At 37.4% G+C, this 20509-nt stretch overlaps 2 protein-coding genes across 2 annotated transcripts; both read right to left on the bottom strand.

Annotated features, from left to right (window-relative positions):
- Window positions 1–2474: 2474 nt before the first annotated feature.
- LOC309703973 (macrophage mannose receptor 1-like) lies at window positions 2475–9111 on the bottom strand. Its single transcript, XM_082528918.1, has 5 exons — window positions 9064–9111; window positions 5431–5471; window positions 4873–5265; window positions 4377–4733; window positions 2475–3914 (listed from the first exon to the last, which is right to left on the bottom strand). The coding sequence occupies exons 2-5, from the start codon at window positions 5462–5464 to the stop codon at window positions 3568–3570; spliced, it is 1131 nt and encodes a 376-aa protein (XP_082385044.1). The 5' UTR covers window positions 5465–5471; window positions 9064–9111; the 3' UTR covers window positions 2475–3567.
- Window positions 9112–13976: 4865 nt separating this feature from the next.
- LOC309703974 (macrophage mannose receptor 1-like) lies at window positions 13977–19774 on the bottom strand. The gene is made up of 5 exons (XM_082528919.1): window positions 19729–19774; window positions 16081–16121; window positions 15523–15915; window positions 15034–15384; window positions 13977–14571 (listed from the first exon to the last, which is right to left on the bottom strand). The coding sequence occupies exons 2-5, from the start codon at window positions 16112–16114 to the stop codon at window positions 14225–14227; spliced, it is 1125 nt and encodes a 374-aa protein (XP_082385045.1). The 5' UTR covers window positions 16115–16121; window positions 19729–19774; the 3' UTR covers window positions 13977–14224.
- Window positions 19775–20509: the final 735 nt, after the last annotated feature.

Below are 20509 nucleotides of genomic sequence, written 5' to 3'. Positions count from 1 at the left end.
CGCTGGTTTAAAAGGCATTTTGCTAAAATTAATTTTCTTTGAGTCAGGAGAGTTTTCTCTACGCGTGACTCTCCAGTTTACTTCAGAACCAGCAACACACTCAGAGAAAAACTGGTTCATCCTAAAGACAAAACGCCAAAACACAAACTTAACAATTTAGTGTATGCTGTACAGTGTAGCGAGGAATGCCCAGACCTCTACATTGGAGAGACCAAACAGCTACTTCATAAACACATGGCACAGCATAAAAGAGCCACCTCCACGGGTCCATCTGCATCTAAAGGTCAAAGGTCACTCTTTCGAACATGCCAATGTTCACATTTTGGACAGAGAGGACAGATGGTTTGAAAGAGGAGTGAAAGAAGCCATCTATGTCCACTGTGAGCGACCATCTTTGAACAGAGGCGGGGTTTACGACACCAACTCTCTGCCATCTATAATCCAGTTTTGAGATCCCTTCCCAGACGCCTTAACGCCCACTCACATCCTGGGCCACCTGACCTCAGGAAATCACATGATAGGGTGGGGCTAGGATTCACAATGAGCTCACCCGAAATCTTGGCTGAGTGTGACCCACACCCATTTATAATCTTTTTTTTTTTTTTTTTTTGAACTCAAAAACTCTGCTTTAATGCAGGCTTGGAAGGAATACAAAACAATAAGAAACTAAACTGAGAAATCCAAGAATATAACTCACGAGAGAAAACACAGCACGAGAGGGGAACCAATGTTAACAACGCGACAACAAGAACTAACTTTTTTTTTTTTTGTGAAAAAAACAAAAAAAACCCCAAAAAACCCCAAAACATTTATAATCTTAAAGCTGTTCTGCTTCACTGCATGTAGGAAGTGTCAGTCTTCTTACTCCTTCTTTCTTCTGGTCTACCCAAAGGTCTTCTCTAAATAAGTAAAATTCACTTCGTCACCAATAGTTTTCAGATATGCTGTGCAGTCTAACAGAACATTTCCCACGTTATTACATCACACTCAGCACTCACAGTTGATACAAGCCCAAAGATCTATTTTGGTTTTCTGATCATTTCATTTGCAGCCTGGTCATCATCAGAGCAGACTTTTTTCAGTCTAGCAGCAGGGGCGACCGTGGCTCAGGGGGTTGGGAAGCTCATCTGTAACCGCAAGGTTGCCCGTTCAGGGTTTTAATAGTTTTGCAATTTTCATTAGTTTTTATTTTTATTTAGTTTTGACTTCAGATTTTCAATTTTATATCAGTTTTAATTAGTTTTTACCATTTGTTTGCTAGTTTAGTTTAGTTTTTAGTTTTTAGTTTTTGAAAATCCTTAGTTTCAGTTTAGTTTTGATTAGTTTCAGTTATAGTTTTAGTCGTTTTTGCAATAATTAAGTGCAACAAAATCCCAGTTTCATCATACCAGTCATGCTCTTCTGCTTATCCGTGGGTATGTTGCTATTCCAGCTACCATACCCTGCACCCTGGACAGGTCGCCTGTCTGTCACAGGGCTAACAAGCAGAGACAGACAACTCACATTCCCACCTATGGGTTCTTTAAAAAAATAAAATAAAATTAGGGCAGATGAACAACCATTGATACCAGGCAACTATAAACGATATATCTTGGCCCCAATGAGACTACTAATTCTTGCAACACCGGGTGTTCATAATTTTTGTTCAAGTGAATTGCTAAACTTTTTGAAGGCAACTGACTCACACAGTTGTGTAGATATCCCAGTCTCAATAAACATCTTCTCTAACGCTTCCTCTCGCTTGTGATGTTCCTGCGAATTGACCAACCAGCAGCCATCAGGTCGCTGCTGGAAGCACTGCATTAATGTTTTTTGTGGAGTTGTCTCAGGATGCATCACGCTGCCTTGCCTGGGGTTAGCTTCTGTTTCTGGGGATGAGGGTTGAGTGTGCTCCCTTACCTTCTCAAGGTAAGCTAGGTTAGCCTTCTTGTCCGAGCTTTTCAAGTGCACTTTAAGGTTTGTGGGATTTTTTTCCCTTTAGGAATGTCCCGCATAATTTTTCTCTTTCCACTACAAGACACTTGCTTTATCTAAAACACAATCATATTCAAAGAAATCCCAACTTGGACTGTAGCGATTTCTCCTGACTGTAGCTGACAGGATTCATGTTTTTTGTTATTATTTGAAATGTGCAAAAAAAAAGAAGAAGGTTTGAATAAAAAATTACTTGTTTTTCAATACAGTTGTGTGGGTTTGAAATTGATCATGATCTGCTGCTTACTGGCTGCAAAAAAAATATCTGGCCCAGATAAAGTCCTCGGTTTGAAAATCTGTCCCAACTAACCTTTTAGTTGAATAGCCATGCCATAAGGGGTAAATAGTCATCAAAGGCACTATTTATTGCCAACTACAGGCTAACATATAATGCAAATGCAGATGTAGATCAATCAGCAGTACTCTGGATTCTGTGACTTTATCAAAAACTGTGTGGCAGACAGGATGTGGAACCAAATGCAGGACTCGGGAAACTGATATAAACTCAAGCATCTTTAATGATGAACTTCTACAAGATACAAAACCACCACAGATCAGGCACAGACAATTCAAAACAATAACTCTTCCAAAACAACCACAAAGGAGGAGAAACACAGTTATGCGAGAGCACGAAACAAAGGACAAGGAGAGACTGAGACAATAATACACAGCAGATAATGAGGGGAGAGGAAACAGGTCAGGACAGCTGAAACTAATCACAGAGGATGAGACAGGGGAAGTAGAACGAAAACCCAAAACACGAGTCACAACAGAACATCAAAATAAAACAGGAAATAACAAACACTGAGACCAAGACTCAAAGATATGAAGTTGACAGAGACAGAAGACAAACATGAGACTGAAGAACAGAATGGAGCACAAAAGGAGATCAACAAACCTAAAACCACGAGGACGTCATAAAACACAGAAAGAATCTGAAGATCTTTGGAACAGAAGCTCAGAATTAAAGACATCAAATAATCTCAAAGACATTTGTATCATTTATAAAGGAAATAAAAAGGAAATAACAGGAAGTTAAATATCAACAACCCAGAAAACACAACCATAATCCAAAGTTCAGCAAAAACACAAACGTAGAGAAAATCTAAAGACAGTCAAAGACTCGGGGACCATGACAGACCTTTCTACCCAATGATGTGTCTTCACGTCCACATCACTTCCTCTTTTGTTAATTTATATTTTCCTTTTAATTTAGCAGTATTTACATTTCAGAGTATTTCAACAATCACTCTACTTATTATCTACTTTATCGTTTTAGTATTTTTATCTACATTTAATCCATCTGAAACAAACTATTCTGTGTTTTTAAATGTCCGCTAGGTTTCATTGATCCACAGGGAAAACTTAAATTTACAAAAACTACACAACTTGGAGACATTGTGTTCATAAAACGACTGAGTAAATATCTTTGCACATAAAAAAAACACAACAATATATTTCTTTTACCAGGTTATAAAGCTGAGTACATTCTTGATTTTAACTGGACATAGATTAAATGCAGGGATTACTTTGGCAACCCAGTAGCTGTAAGATTCAGGTTAACCCAGCAGCAAGTGAGTTTAAGTTTAAAACTTACTGTTTGGAACAAATAAAATTATACGTCTCATTATTCCTGTGACTGAACCACTCATGCTGTCCTCCTCTGTCCACGCCTGCAGACATGTCACACCCTTCAGTTTTCCCCTCTGTGGCCCACTTGTCATAGCAGACTACGTAGTCACTGACCCACAACCATAATCCCAGAGTGCATCTGTAGCTCAGTCCGATCCAAACGTAGGGACTGTCAGCATCCTTGGCTGTTTCCTGGACCCATCCCTGCACCTCAGGGTTGGTGATAGAAACCAGCCCCTTGTAGTTGTTTTCACAGTAATTCAAGGCTTTTTCCCAGGTCTTGTTTTCTTTGATCAGGATCAATTTATCTGTAATAGTTAAAAAGAGAAGTTAAAGTTCAGTTTCAGTTATTTTCTTTTTATTTTCAATTTATTCCAAAATTAAAATTAGAAAAGTTAACTGCAGAAGAAAATTATAGATGACCAGGTTTACACTTATACATATCTTCCTGAGAATTTTCTAGAAAAGTCTTCTTTTCTAGAAAAACAATGAAACAACAACAAACAACAAGAAAAAATTCTAGAAAAACAATATTAGCCTTTTCTAGAAAAGGCTAACATTGTTATCTTTTTACAAAAAAACAGCTGAACATGAGAGGTTTTTGGACAAAGTGTGTGTTCTCCATTCTTTAAGCACCGTTTAAGCACCGGCACCATTTCAAAAGTACCGGTTTGGTACTGGTATCGGATAAAACCTAAATGATACCCATCCCTAGTAATGACAGCGGTATTTCATTTTGGAAAACAGAGAAAACGTTTGTACAAACTCACCATCATAACAGAAGAAGGGTTTTTCTTTGCCACATTCATCAGAGCTCCATTTTCCTGATCTGTTTAACAGAGTCATAGCACATGTCTTGTTGCTTTGTTCATCATTGAATAACTCCATATCCCAGTATCTGAAAGAGGAATCACTCCCATCTGACCACCTCCAGCTGTCTCTGAACAGACCGACCCATGCGCTAAACTGAGAGTGCTTAGCCGTAACCAGGGTCTTCATTTCTTCTCCATCTACCTGATCGAATCCACTGGCCAAGTCAGTGTGATTTGATCTGCAGTAGCTCTGAGCCTCTGTCCAGTTCATAAATGTTTCAATCAAATGGAATGTTTTATTGTCTTTCTTCATTCCTGTGAAACCAACAGAATAAAACACAATGAAATCCTTCAATTATTTGTATCCTGAAACTTTTTTTCTGAAATGACAATTATGTGATTACTTAATATCATGATACTATAATAACGTTTAGTAGTATTCACATCTCCTCACCATCGTAGCAGATGAACCACATAGTAATGTCACATGAAACATCTGCCAGCTTTTTATCTCCATTATTGTATCTTTTCCTCCCGCAGTTCCCAGGCAGTTCTTTAACAGTATCAGTTCTTCCACTCTGATTCCAGCTGCTGTCATTATGAATGTATTCCACTCCTGGCAGAGACCAACGCCACGTCCTGTTTCCACCTGTGTTGTTGTTCAGTCCAATCCAGGCTTCTCCTTGATTCTGTGCGGAGTTACGGAGTCTGCTCATGTCTGTCATGTCAAACACTTTGGCCAGGTCTGTATATTTCTCTCTGCAGTATTTCTGTGCTTCATGCCAGCTCTTGTTTTCTTCAATAAAGTGGTACTCATACAGGCAGCATGTAAAGAAGCAACACTGACCTGAAATAATACAAAAATTAGATGATAGAAAAATCTTGGTCAGATAAACAATGATCTATATTCAGTGAATATTCTGGTAAAATATTGCAAATGTTTAATAAATCAACATTAATCTGTGTTCATTTTAAATTAAAAACTGTATATTTGGTGAAACAATCCACTTACCCATCAGAATAAGCAGATACAGACTCCACTGCATCTTTGATCTGACAGATTAAAGTGATGTTTTATTACTCAAGGAAACAAAGATTTAAACAGAACGTCTTTGATGCAAACTTTATGTCAGGAAAGAAAAGATGGATCAAGACAAGATGGTAGGAAATATGAAATAAATGTGAACCATTATAAACCAGAATAGATAATAATACAGCAGCTCATGAACAGGCTGATTAAACCATTTATGTTACTCATCTTGAAATCTTGTCACGGTGTGTAGATGAGATCGACCCAAAAGCAGACATGGTGGAGACAGAACTAACTTCCCAAAAAATAAAGCGAGCCTTTACTGTGGCTGATGGCATGAGAAAAACTCTAGAGACACACTGGAACTGGGAAAACTAAGGGGACTAAGAACACTGTGTAAACTAAAGGACTATGGCACTCTGTGAAAGAACTATGAAAGTGCTATGAAACACAGTGAAACAATGAGGGAAAACTATGAAATCTGTGGTGAGGATAACAGACGATCTGACAAAGAACAGTAAGAGACAAAGGACTTAAATAAAAATGAGGTGATCAGGGGAGGTAGAGAAACACAAGAGGATTCAGCTGACTAGGATGAACATAATGCTGTACAGGAACTGTAAACCAAAACATAAAGACATGAAAACTGGACTTTCAAAATAAACAGGAAAACATGACAAGACGCAGGCGTGACACGAACTTGACAACATTAACCAGGCAGTCAAAAGACATGACCAATAACACTCAATAAACAACAACTTTAACACAGGAGAAGACGACACAAAGAAATTAAGAAACAAAGTACTAACAGCAACCTAGAAATTGAGCTAAACTGAAACTAGAACACAAATGAATAAAAAATGACCCAATACCATTTTTTTTCTTTTTTGAATACACAAATGTACATTACATCAAGGTTTTAAACTTACATGTGATAAATTCTTCTCTATTCGGTGTGTTTATGAGGACAGCTCTCAAGTAAATATTAAAATACACTCAAAGAGAGCTCTCTTTGTCCAGGTCAGGATTTGAATATTAAATTTTAAAAAGTGCATCTGTTTCCTCTGACAGACTGACTCACAGATGGGGGATTTAAAAGGTGTCATTTACATGATGAGGAAACAGGAAAAAAGGTGCAGAAACCGCTGCACTGCTAACAGTCCAAGAAGCAAAAACATATAAACACGTCTTCCTTATTTATGCTGCTTAATAACTTCATCCATTATCTTAATCTGGGAGTGAGGCACAGGGAGAGCATGGACATTACATAAAATGAGTAGATAACATCCATCCTCTTAAACACTTATCCAACTCAGACTTGCAGGCCAGCCTGGAGGATATTCCAGCTGCGTGTCTGTGTGAGGCTGATTACACTTATTTTATTATTATTATTCATATATTGTTTAAAAAAATGTAATGTTAAGGTGGGATATTGGACTATCAAATCAAAATGATCAATTAAAGTAGTCTTGTTTACACTGCACTTTTATATACATAAAAAACCTGAGTAATTTTAAATAATGTGTACATTGATGGAAATTAGACAGAGTTTGTAACTTTAATTTGCTTTTATAATACATTTTGTGCTGGAAATGGGAGATGACGATCATGCTCTGAATGTGCAAGGCTTTAATGTGTGACTGTCAGCTCTCTACTTTCAGCACTCTCATTTCAAACTTGAGTATTTTATCAGGTTACTCTAAATGACTTCATGAATATTAGCTCTGCTTCTGCTTTCCTTAAACAAACACCAGATATAATCTGCTTCTGTTAAACTGTTTCACATAAGCATAAACTAAGAGCGGTGAGGTGATGTAACATTACAGTTAAACGTTTGAAATGTTTTGTTTAGTTTTTTTTAGTTTTGGGTTTTTTGTTGTTTTTTTACATTGAACTGCACTTCCAGTATTAGATATTTTGTTCAGCACTGTAACACATGGAGGGGCGGGTTGCTACATTTCAAGATATAAAACATTCTAAGTATTCCATTCGTCTTATCAAATCTGAATACCTCATATAAAAAAGTCTGCAAGTTCTGCAAAGAGCAGACAAGAAAAAACAGAGAAAACTGAGCTGAAGTGACCCACACCGCCGAGAAAATACACCAGCGACACAGGTATAACACAGATGTGATGACAAACATCACAGGACGAGCATGTCAGGCACAAACACAGGTGCCTGACATGGTCTCAACTGTCAAGATCTTCAGCTCACAACTCTTCACCAGCATTCCCAGAGTGCGATGACTTATTACCCCAAGTGGAGGAGTTTAAGTATTTTGTTGATGAGTGAGGGCAGAGAGTGATCTATGAACAGATTGGTGCTGTGGCTGCAGTGATGTGGACACTGTACCAAAACATCGAGGTGAAAAGAGAGCTGGATTAGGTGGCTGGGGAGAGGCAAGTCTGCTCTTCTCTGCTTAGGCTGCTGGCCCCAGATAAACCAAAGATTATGACTCCAAACTTTCCTAACTACTTAAAAATAATAATTTGACGCCTGGCAGAGACCAGTGGCTTGTCATGTTTCTATCTGTTTGTCGTGAATTCCAGTCCAGGCTTCAACTTTATGCTGTGTGGAGTGTCATGTCTTCCATGTCAAACGTTTTGGCAAGGTCTGCAAATGTTCGTTTTCTCTGTTTTCATTTCATTTTTATTATTGTAGGGTCTTAACCTTACAATATAAAGGGCTGTGAGGAAATTGTTGTTGTGATATATATAAAAAAAGATTTGTATTGAATTGACTTCTTGTCTTTAATAAAGTGGTACAGGTGAGACATGAAGAAGAAACACTGACCTAATGTTGCTGATAGGAGAAAGAATCTGATAAATCATACAATCAAACTGATCAGAACTGAGCGGCTTGAGCCACAGGGTTCATAAATAGTGTCAGTAGTCTAAATGGTTTCATGAAACCAGCTGAAATAAAGCTGATGAATAGAGAAAATCCCTTTGCCAGTTAGAATTAAAAGAAAGAAACTCTACAGCATCTTTTATGTCAGATATATTTGAGCTGACATAGAGACAGCAATATTCTTAATCTTAAAGCAGTAATATAAAAATAACTGAAATACTTTAAACTGACTCCACACTTTACAGTACACAAGTCACCCGGCGTAATGTAGAGGAATAAAAAGGAGGACAGAGGGAAAGAATAAAGATGTGCAGCTAAATGCTTGTAAATTAGTGCCAAATGCCAGGTCATTCAAAAACACAAGTTCATGTCCACTTAATACACTTGTATGCGTCTTATATTGTGTGATATATTTCAGTGATTTTTAAGTTTTTCAAGAAGAAATTTTGTTTGGTTAAAGCAGTGCAGACTCATTTTGTGATTTGGTCTGATCCTGTGTTTTTGTGCTAATCATGAGTGAAACTTTATCCACAATCAGTCCCAAATTTTAGCTCTTGTCTTCTGGACAGCTTCCATACTAGATGAGTGTCGTGGACAAATTTAAGTACTCTGCTGCACTAAAATATTTTAGTTTTTATATTTGGTCGCAAAATTTAAAAACCAGAAAAATAGAAACACTGTCAGAAATACTCAGTAACGACATCATCTACACTCGACCTGTGCATATGCACATAGATTAAATGACTTAAAAAACTTTAAACTTACATCTGGTTAGTTCTCTCCTTGATGTCTCTCCTCAGTGTGTTCGTAAAGACTGCTGTCAAAAGCAGGTTGTATGCGACACTAACACAGAGATTTTGTTTGCCAAAGGTCAGGATTTGAATATTGAAATATTCCAGCAGAATGATCCAGTGTGTATGTCAGATATGAAACAGGGATTTTATGTAATCATGTGGAAAACAGAAATATAACACTCACTGTTGAATATCGAACGAGCAAGAGCAGGAAGAGGAAAGAAAATGTATAACTACACATAAATCTTTCCCATTTATAGTTCAATGCTCCAGGTTAAATTCAATGTTCAGTGACACTGTTAGAGTTTCTGTTAAATGATGAGACACGACGACACAAAGGAGGTAAGAACAGTAAATACTAAACTCAAAACTGAAAACGAAACAGATAAAACTAAGTGTCTCTTACAGCACAGAAATGGCAGATTCAAAAATACAATATAGGACTGGTTCCCTATGAAATGCAGAGACGTCAAGGACATAAAATAAAATGATTGGCATTAAAAGAAGATCAAAACCCATGAAAATGTACACGTACATTCAATTCCATAAATTCAATTTTATTTATACATCTTATATTTTACTATGTACAAAGTATTTTTATAAAGAAATCTAAATTATGGAGACATAATTCAATACTCAGATATGATGTAATCTGCCTGTCACCTCGACTCTAGCCTGCACACCCAAGTAGGAAGTGCAAGTGAGAAATAAGTGGAAACAAGTGGGAGAAAATGTGTGTATGGATAGATAATTTTTCTATTTTTTTATAAAATTGTTTCAATAAGTTTTATTTATTTTTTTCAAATGTCAGTTTTTATTTTTATTTTAGTTTTTTTTTTTTTTCAATTCCAGGTTTTGATTATAGTTTTAGTTCAGTACAATAACCCTGACCATATCAGCCTCACAGTTAAACACGTTTCAGCACAGTCCCAAAAAGTCCTGTTCGATTTTCAGTCAGCTCCAACAATCTGACTGCTCTCTCCTGACCTCTCTCACAGCAGCAAATGTGCATGAAGCATAGAGAATAAACTGTCTGTTGGCTTCTACATCAGCATTCATTAGACTTCCATTGTTTCCTTCTAAACCTTTAAAGACGCTGTGGTGGTCTGTAGTAGATATCTGTAAAATAACATTAGTGTTGTGTGTTATGTGTATTTGCTGTAGATAAAGTGTAAGAGTCAAATCTGTAGTCGCATTAGAAATGTAATACACGTTTACTCTGCTGTATACTTTACCTGTATAGCCACTAGATGGCACTGTTTGACTGTCATAGTCAATGTGAACACTGGAAACAGAACTTGAGAAGGAACATTTTCCCAATTCAAATTATTGTTGCTTGATCATGAATGATTGTGCTCTCTTTATTGTTTTATTGTCGTGACATCATCAGTGTGTAGCCTCCACTTGTTGTGTTTAATGGAAATTAATTATTCAATGGATAGGCGTAACGGTAAGGCTTTTAGTAGTCATAGCCACATTAAGCTTTCTGAAACATGTATAGAAAAACAGTTCATTACTTGTCAAAACAGTCCTCTTTGGTGACCTCTGATGGCCCATAATATAAAGAGCAGCTTGAATATACAACTTAGATTGATATCAGGCTGATATGGTGCTTTGAACGTGTATTTTTTATTTATTTTTGGAGGGGGAGGGGGTTGTGTTATGTCTATTTTCATAATAAATCCTTTAGATGAATAAACCACCCTTGTTGAAACATGTGCCATTGTGTGTTCTCTGCTATATTAACAATGTTGAACATGGACTTATAATAGTTTGGGAGATTGCTTGTGCCATGAAGCCCCTTCCTTCACGTGATTATGTAATTAACCAGTGGACAGGTATGTTTATATATAATAAAATAACTTCTATAATTATACACATATATGTATTGTTTATTTCTTATGTAGATTTCAGACCAGGGAGCAAAATTGCTGATGAAATGGTTTTATTCGGGAATAGGCAGAGCCTATTAGATGTCTCTAATTATCTTACACACAATTAGCTCGCTCCCTCTCGCACAAAATCACAAAAACACAGCACAAATCCCACCAATGATTCAATTTGTTATAAACCAATGGATCAGGTACTAAAGCAGTAGAGTGCTGAATAAAGCGTCGGACGTCGCTGATCACGTGACTCTGCTCAGACGACCCAAGCCCCTGCAAAGTGTTTCTGAAGCAGTGTGCTGATTGTTTATTTTTTTTCCACACATGAGCCGACAGACCATCACTACCTTTTACTTTATGAGTCATTTTTGGATTTTAAAATTCAGTCCAATGAAATAGAACGATTTTGTAAGACGTATATATATATAAGTGTATGTGTGTTTGTGTGACTGACAGCACAGGACACACTCATCTCTGAGTGTCTGAATTTTAAGGTGTATGATATAGTAAAAATGCGATTGTAAACTAGTATTAAATGAAGACATAAAATGAAAAAACCTTTGCCTTAATTAAAAGTGGGCAAATGGTTGTCACAGGGGCAGAAGGCCGGTACCAAAACTGAACCCAAATGCAGAAACCCAGAGCAGAGGTGGCGAGAAAGTTTTAACAATGTGTTTTATTGTACTAGCACAAGTCAATATTTGTCTGTAGCTGAACACAACAAAGCTCAGAATGCAACAGAGGCTTGGCGTAGCATGTTAACGTGGTCGTGGGGGCTGAGTGGGGAAAATTGGGCTTGGAAGAGTAACTGGAGCGTGGCTGGTTACGTTCTGTGATCACACTGAGGAGAGAGTTGAGCAGTGTTTGAATAGTGACAAAAAATGAGCCCTAGAGAAGGTGATCACAGATGTATTTGAAGCTTACTCGCAGGCGGAGTGAAAGATGCTTGGAGGGAGAGGCGGCGTGAGTCCAGGTGAGTTAGACAGTGTGAGTTGGCTGACTTGATTTCCGTAGGGAGTGTGATGGAAGAAGGGCAGGCAGGTGAGGCATGGAGAGATTTTCAGAGGAAAGGTAGATTACTCAAGGTCCAAGACATGAGCTTAATTTGGAGGTAAAAGTGGGACTTGGCAAACAGAACATTGAACATTAAAGCTGGCTACAAAAATAAAGTAGTTGACAAACTGGCCGAGGAGGAACGTCAGCATAGGCCTTAAATCTCTCCAGCCTGATTACCTCAAATCACCTCCAGGCAAGTGGAGCTATTGAAGATCTGACGGCCCTGCCCAGGGGCGGATACCAAGGCGACTGAGGAAGCTGGTGAAATTTTTCAGCTACTCACCAGGATCAAGACAATGGTTGGAGATGGAGAGGATCATAGGGCCTGGCTAGATAACATGGATTTTATGTAAACACAGAGATTGAATATCTAAAGATGAGTGGGCACTTGACAGAGGAGAAATGAGCAATTCATGTCTGGGATGTGAGGAGCCTTCTTACTCGTTCTTTGTCCTGCTCTACCCAAAGGTCTTCTGTAAATAAGTAAAATTCACTTTGTCATCAATATTTTTCAGATAAACTGTGCAGTCTCACATTATTACACCTCATTCAGCACTCACAGTTAATACAAAACCACAGATTTATTTTGCTTTCCTGATCATTCCTCTGCACCCTGGTTATCATCAGAGCAGACTTTTTTCAGTCTAGCAGGTATTTAACATTTTACTTATTTTATACGCTGACTCACACAATTATTCAACAAATTACAGAAAACATTTATATTTATATACATTTATAAATGCACTATTTCATGCTGAAAGGCCTTAATAGTCATCAGTCACTCCTTGCAGCCACCTGCAGGCAAGTAATTAACGCAGCTATACATCGATCAGCAGTATACTGGATTCTGTGACTTTGTCAAAACCGTGTGTGGCAGACAGGATGTGGACCCAAATGCAGGACTCGGGAGACTGATATAAACTTAAGGATCTTTAATGATAAGTTTTCATAAGACAGAAAATCACCACAGATCAGCCACAAATAATCCAAAACAATAACTCTTCCAAAACAACCACAAAAGGACAAGCAGAGACTGAGACAATAATACACAGCAGATAATGAGGGGAGAGGAAACAGGTCAGGACAGCTGAAACTAATGACAGAGGATGAGCCAGGGGAAGTAGAACTAAACACAAAACACGAGTCACAACAGAACATCAAAATAAAACAGGAAATAACAAAAGCTGAGACCAAGACTCAAAGATATGAAGTTGACAGAGACAGAAGACAAACATGAGACTGAAGAACAGAATGGAGCACAAAAGGAGATCAACAAACCTAAAACTACGAGGACGTCATAAACCCACAAAACACAGAAAGAATCTGAAGATCTTTGAACAGAAGCTCAGAATTAAAGACATCAAATAATCTCAAAGACATTTGTATCATTTATAAAGGAAATAAAAAGGAAATAACAGGAAGTTAAATATCAACAACCCAGAAAACACAACCATAATCCAAAGTTCAGCAAAAACACAAACGTAGAGAAATAATAATAATAATAATAATAATGGAGTGGATTTATATAGCGCTTTTCAAGGCACCCAAAGCGCTTTACAATGCCACTATTCATTCACTCTCACATTCACACACTGGTGGAGGCAAGCTACGGTTGTAGCCACAGCTGCCCTGGGGCAGACTGACAGAAGCGAGGCTGCCATATCGCGCCATCGGCCCCTCTGGCCAACACTGTCTTTAGAAAATCTAAAGACAGTCAAAGACTCGGGGACCATGACAGACCTTTCTACCCAATGATGTGTCTTCACGTCCACATCACTTCCTCTTTTGTTAATTTATATTTTCCTTTTAATTTAGCAGTATTTACATTTCAGAGTATTTCAACAATCACTCTACTTATTATCTACTTTATCGTTTTAGTATTTTTATCTACATTTAATCAATCTGAAACAAACTATTCTGTCTTTAAATGTCCGCAAGGTTTCATTGATCCACAGGGAAAACTTAAATTTACAAAAACTACACAACTTGGAGACATTGTGTTCATAAAACGACTGAGTAAATATCTTTGCACATAAAAAAAACACAACAATATATTTCTTTTACCAGGTTATAAAGCTGAGTACATTCTTGATTTTAACTGGACATAGATTAAATGCAGGGATTACTTTGGCAACCCAGTAGCTGTAAGATTCAGGTTAACCCAGCAGCAAGTGAGTTTAAGTTTAAAACTTACTGTTTGGAACAAATAAAATTATACGTCTCATTATTCCTGCGACTGAACCACTCATGCTGTCCTCCTCTGTCCACGCCTGCAGACATGTCACACCCTTCAGTCTTCCCCTCTGTGGCCCACTTGTCATAGCAGACTACATAGTCACTGACCCACAACCATAATCCCAGAGTGCATCTGTAGCTCAGTCCGATCCAAACGTAGGGACTGTCAGCATCCTTGGCTGTTTCCTGGACCCATCCCTGCACCTCAGGGTTGGTGATAGAAACCAGCCCCTTGTAGTTGTTTTCACAGTAATTCAAGGCTTCTTCCCAGGTCTTGTTTTCTTTGATCAGGATCAATTTATCTGTAATAGTTAAAAAGAGAAGTTAAAGTTCAGTTTCAGTTATTTTCCTTTTATTTTCAATTTATTCCAAAATTAAAATTAGAAAAGTTAACTGCAGAAGAAAATTATAGATGACCAGGTTTACACTTATACATATCTTCCTGAGAATTTTCTAGAAAAGTCTTCTTTTCTAGAAAAACAATGAAACAACAACAAACAACAAGAAAAAATTCTAGAAAAACAATATTAGCCTTTTCTAGAAAAGGCTAACATTGTTATCTTTTTACAAAAAAACAGCTGAACATGAGAGGTTTTTGGACAAAGTGTGTGTTCTCCATTCTTTAAGCACCGTTTAAGCACCGGCACCATTTCAAAAGTACCGGTTTGGTACTGGTATCAGATAAAACCTAAATGATACCCATCCCTAGTAATGACAGCGGTATTTCATTTTGGAAAACAGAGAAAACGTTTGTACAAACTCACCATCATAACAGAAGAAGGGTTTTTCTTTGCCACATTCATCAGAGCTCCATTTTCCTGATCTGTTTAACAGAGTCATAGCACATGTCTTGTTGCTTTGTTTATCATTGAATAACTGCATATCCCAGTATCTGAAAGAGGAATCACTCCCATCTGACCACCTCCAGCTGTCTCTGAACAGACCGACCCATGCGCTAAAGGTATAGTTGTTAAACAGGGCCTTCATTTCTTCTCCATCTACCTGATCGGGTCCACTGGCCAAGTCAGTGTGATTTGATCTGCAGTAGCTCTGAGCCTCTGTCCAGTTCATAAATGTTTCAATCAAATGGAATGTTTTATTGTCTTTCTTCATTCCTGTGAAACCAACAGAATAAAACACAATGACATCCTTCAATTATTTGTATCCTGAAACTTTTTTCTGAAATGACAATTATGTGATTACTTAATATCATGATACTATAATAACGTTTAGTAGTATTCACATCTCCTCACCATCGTAGCAGATGAACCACATAGTACTGTCACATGAAACATCTGCCAGCTTTTTATCTCCATTATTGTATCTTTTCCTCCCGCAGTTCCCAGGCAGTTCTTTAACAGTATCAGTTCTTCCACTCTGATTCCAGCTGCTGTCATTTTGAATGTATTCCACTCCTGGCAGAGACCAATGCCACGTCCTGTTTCCACCTGTGTTGTTGTTCAGTCCAATCCAGGCTTCTCCTTGATTCTGTGCGGAGTTACGGAGTCTGCTCATGTCTGTCATGTCAAACACTTTGGCCAGGTCTGTATATTTCTCTCTGCAGTATTTCTGTGCTTCATGCCAGCTCTTGTTTTCTTTAATAAAGTGGTACTCATACAGGCAGCATGTAAAGAGGCAACACTGACCTGAAATAATACAAAAATTAGATGATAGAAAAATCTTGGTCAGATAAACAATGATCTATATTCAGTGAATATTCTGGTAAAATATTGCAAATGTTTAATAAATCAACATTAATCTGTGTTCATTTTAAATTAAAAACTGTATATTTGGTGAAACAATCCACTTACCCATCAGAATAAGCAGATACAGACTCCACTGCATCTTTGATCTGACAGATGAAAGTGATATTTTATTGCTCATGAAACAAAGATTTAAACAGAACTTCTTTGATGCACACTTTATGTCAGGAAAGAAAAGATGGATCAAGACAAGATGGTAGGAAATATGAAATAAATGTGAACCATTATAAACCAGAATAGATAATAATACAGCAGCTCATGAACAGGCTGATTAAACCATTTATGTTACTCATCTTGAAATCTTGTCACGGTGTGTAGATGAGATCGACCCAAAAGCAGACATGGTGGAGACAGAACTAACTTTCCAAAAAATAAAGCGAGCCTTTACTGTGGCTGATGGCATGAGAAAAACTCTAGAGACACACTGTAACTGGGAAAACTAAGGGGACTAAGAACACTGTGTAAACTAAAGGACTATGGCACTCTGTGAAAGAACTATGAAAGTGCTATGAAACACAGTGAAACAATGAGGGAAAACTATGAAATCTGTGGTGAGGATAACAGACGATCTGACAAAGAACAGTAAGAGACAAAGGACTTAAATAAAAATGAGGTGATCAGGGGAGGTAGAGAAACACAAGAGGATTCAGCTGACTAGGATGAACATAATGCTGTACAGGAACTGTAAACCAAAACATAAAGACATGAAAACTGGACTTTCAAAATAAACAGGAAAACATGACAAGACGCAGGCGTGACACGAACTTGACAACATTAACCAGGCAGTCAAAAGACATGACCAATAACACTCAATAAACAACAACTTTAACACAGGAGAAGACGACACAAAGAAATTAAGAAACAAAGTACTAACAGCAACCTAGAAATTGAGCTAAACTGAAACTAGAACACAAATGAATAAAAAATGACCCAATACCATTTTTTTTCTTTTTTGAATACACAAATGTACATTACATCAAGGTTTTAAACTTACATGTGATAAATTCTTCCCTATTCGGTGTGTTTATGAGGACAGCTCTCAAGTAAATATTAAAATACACTCAAAGAGAGCTCTCTTTGTCCAGGTCAGGATTTGAATATGACATTTTAAAAAGTGCATCTGTTTCCTCTGACAGACTGACTCACAGATGGGGGGATTTAAAAGGTGTCATTTACATGATGAGGAAACAGGAAAAAAGGTGCAGAAACCGCTGCACTGCTAACAGTCCAAGAAGCAAAAACATATAAACACGTCTTCCTTATTTATGTTGCTTAATAACTTCATCCATTATCTTAATCTGGGAGTGAGGCACAGGGAGAGCATGGACATTACATAAAATGAGTAGATAACATCCATCCTCTTAAACACTTCTCCAACTCAGACTTGCAGGCCAGCCTGGAGGATATTCCAGCTGCGTGTCTGTGTGAGGCTGATTACACTTATTTTATTATTATTATTCATATATTGTTTAAAAAAATTTAATGTTAAGGTGGGATATTGGACTATCAAATCAAAATGATCAATTAAAGTAGTCTTGTTTACACTGCACTTTTATATACATAAAAAACCTGAGTAATTTTAAATAATGTGTACATTGATGGAAATTAGACAGAGTTTGTAACTTTAATTTGCTTTTATAATACATTTTGTGCTGGAAATGGGAGATGAAGATCATGCTCTGCATGTGCAAGGCTTTAATGTGTGACTGTCAGCTCTCTACTTTCAGCACTCTCATTTCAAACTTGAGTATTTTATCAGGTTACTCTAAATGACTTCATGAATATTAGCTCTGCTTCTGCTTTCCTTAAACAAACACCAGGTGTAATCTGCTTCTGTTAAACTGTTTCACATAAGCATAAACTAAGAGTGGTGAGGTGATGTAACATTACAGTTAAACGTTTGAAATGTTTTGTTTAGTTTTTTTTAGTTTTGGGTTTTTTGTTGTTTTTTTACATTGAACTGCACTTCCAGTATTAGATATTTTGTTCAGCACTGTAACACATGGAGGGGCGGGTTGCTACATTTCAAGATATAAAACATTCTAAGTATTCCATTCGTCTTATCAAATCTGAATACCTCATATAAAAAAGTCTGCAAGTTCTGCAAAGAGCAGACAAGAAAAAACAGAGAAAACTGAGCTGAAGTGACCCACACCGCCGAGAAAATACACCAGCGACACAGGTATAACACAGATGTGATGACAAACATCCCAGGACGAGCATGTCAGGCACAAACACAGGTGCCTGACATGGTCTCAACTGTCAAGATCTTCAGCTCACAACTCTTCACCAGCATTCCCAGAGTGCGATGACTTATTACCCCAAGTGGAGGAGTTTAAGTATTTTGTTGATGAGTGAGGGCAGAGAGTGATCTATGAACAGATTGGTGCTGTGGCTGCAGTGATGTGGACACTGTACCAAAACATCGAGGTGAAAAGAGAGCTGGATTAGGTGGCTGGGGAGAGGCAAGTCTGCTCTTCTCTGCTTAGGCTGCTGGCCCCAGATAAACCAAAGATTATGACTCCAAACTTTCCTAACTACTTAAAAATAATAATTTGACGCCTGGCAGAGACCAGTGGCTTGTCATGTTTCTATCTGTTTGTCGTGAATTCCAGTCCAGGCTTCAACTTTATGCTGTGTGGAGTGTCATGTCTTCCATGTCAAACGTTTTGGCAAGGTCTGCAAATGTTCGTTTTCTCTGTTTTCATTTCATTTTTATTATTGTAGGGTCTTAACCTTACAATATAAAGGGCTGTGAGGAAATTGTTGTTGTGATATATAAAAAAAAGATTTGTATTGAATTGACTTCTTGTCTTTAATAAAGTGGTACAGGTGAGACATGAAGAAGAAACACTGACCTAATGTTGCTGATAGGAGAAAGAATCTGATAAATCATACAATCAAACTGATCAGAACTGAGCGGCTTGAGCCACAGGGTTCATAAATAGTGTCAGTAGTCTAAATGGTTTCATGAAACCAGCTGAAATAAAGCTGATGAATAGAGAAAATCCCTTTGCCAGTTAGAATTAAAAGAAAGAAACTCTACAGCATCTTTTATGTCAGATATATTTGAGCTGACATAGAGACAGCAATATTCTTAATCTTAAAGCAGTAATATAAAAATAACTGAAATACTTTAAACTGACTCCACACTTTACAGTACACAAGTCACCCGGCGTAATGTAGAGGAATAAAAAGGAGGACAGAGGGAAAGAATAAAGATGTGCAGCTAAATGCTTGTAAATTAGTGCCAAATGCCAGGTCATTCAAAAACACAAGTTCATGTCCACTTAATACACTTGTATGCGTCTTATATTGTGTGATATATTTCAGTGATTTTTAAGTTTTTCAAGAAGAAATTTTGTTTGGTTAAAGCAGTGCAGACTCATTTTGTGATTTGGTCTGATCCTGTGTTTTTGTGCTAATCATGAGTGAAACTTTATCCACAATCAGTCCCAAATTTTAGCTCTTGTCTTCTGGACAGCTTCCATACTAGATGAGTGTCGTGGACAAATTTAAGTGCTCTGCTGCACTAAAAAATTACTCTTGTAAAATATTTTAGTTTTTATATTTGGTCGCAAAATTTAAAAACCAGAAAAATAGAAACACTGTCAGAAATACTCAGTAACGACATCATCTACACTCGACCTGTGCATATGCACATAGATTAAATGACTTAAAAAACTTTAAACTTACATCTGGTTAGTTCTCTCCTTGATGTCTTTCCTCAGTGTGTTCGTAAAGACTGCTGTCAAAAGAAGGTTGTATGTGACACTAACACAGAGATCTTGTTTGCCAAAGGTCAACATTTGAATATTAACATATTCCACCAGAATGATCCAGTCTATATTTCGAGGATGAAATGGGGATTTTATGTAATGCTGTGGAAACAGAAATATAACACTGCACTGTTGAACATTGAATGAGCAAGAGCAGGAACAGGAAAAAAAATGTAAAACTATAAATAAATCTTTCCCATTTATGGTTGCAAAATGTTCCAGGTTAATTTCATCATACAATATTCAGTGACTGTTAGTTTTCTGTTAATTGCTGAGACACAGGGACACAATGAAGGTAAGAGTAAATATTAAACATGACTGAACTGAAAACTGAAAACAAAACAGATAAAACTAACTCTCCCTTAGAGCACAGAAATCATAGATTCAACAATGAAATATAGCAATGATCCACAATGAAATGCAGAGACATCAAGGACAGGTCACATAAATTCCCCAATTTCATCAAATACATCAGGTTTAGAAAGTTCTCTGCTTTATGGTTTCCACAGGGTTCAGTGCTAGGACCAACTCTGTTTACATTATACATGCTTCCCTTAGGCAGCATCATTAGAAATATCCTGTCTCAGAGTGACGCTGAAAAACTAGTTCATGCATTTATTACTTCCAGGCTGGACGACTGTAATTCATTATTATCAAGAAGTCCTAAAAACTCCCCGAAAAGCCTTCAGCTAATCCAA

The sequence above is a fragment of the Aulonocara stuartgranti genome, assembly GCF_965226115.1.
Source record: "Aulonocara stuartgranti genome assembly, chromosome: 3".
NCBI classification, from domain to species: Eukaryota; Metazoa; Chordata; class Actinopteri; order Cichliformes; family Cichlidae; genus Aulonocara; species Aulonocara stuartgranti.
This window is presented reverse-complemented; position numbering and strand designations above follow the sequence as displayed.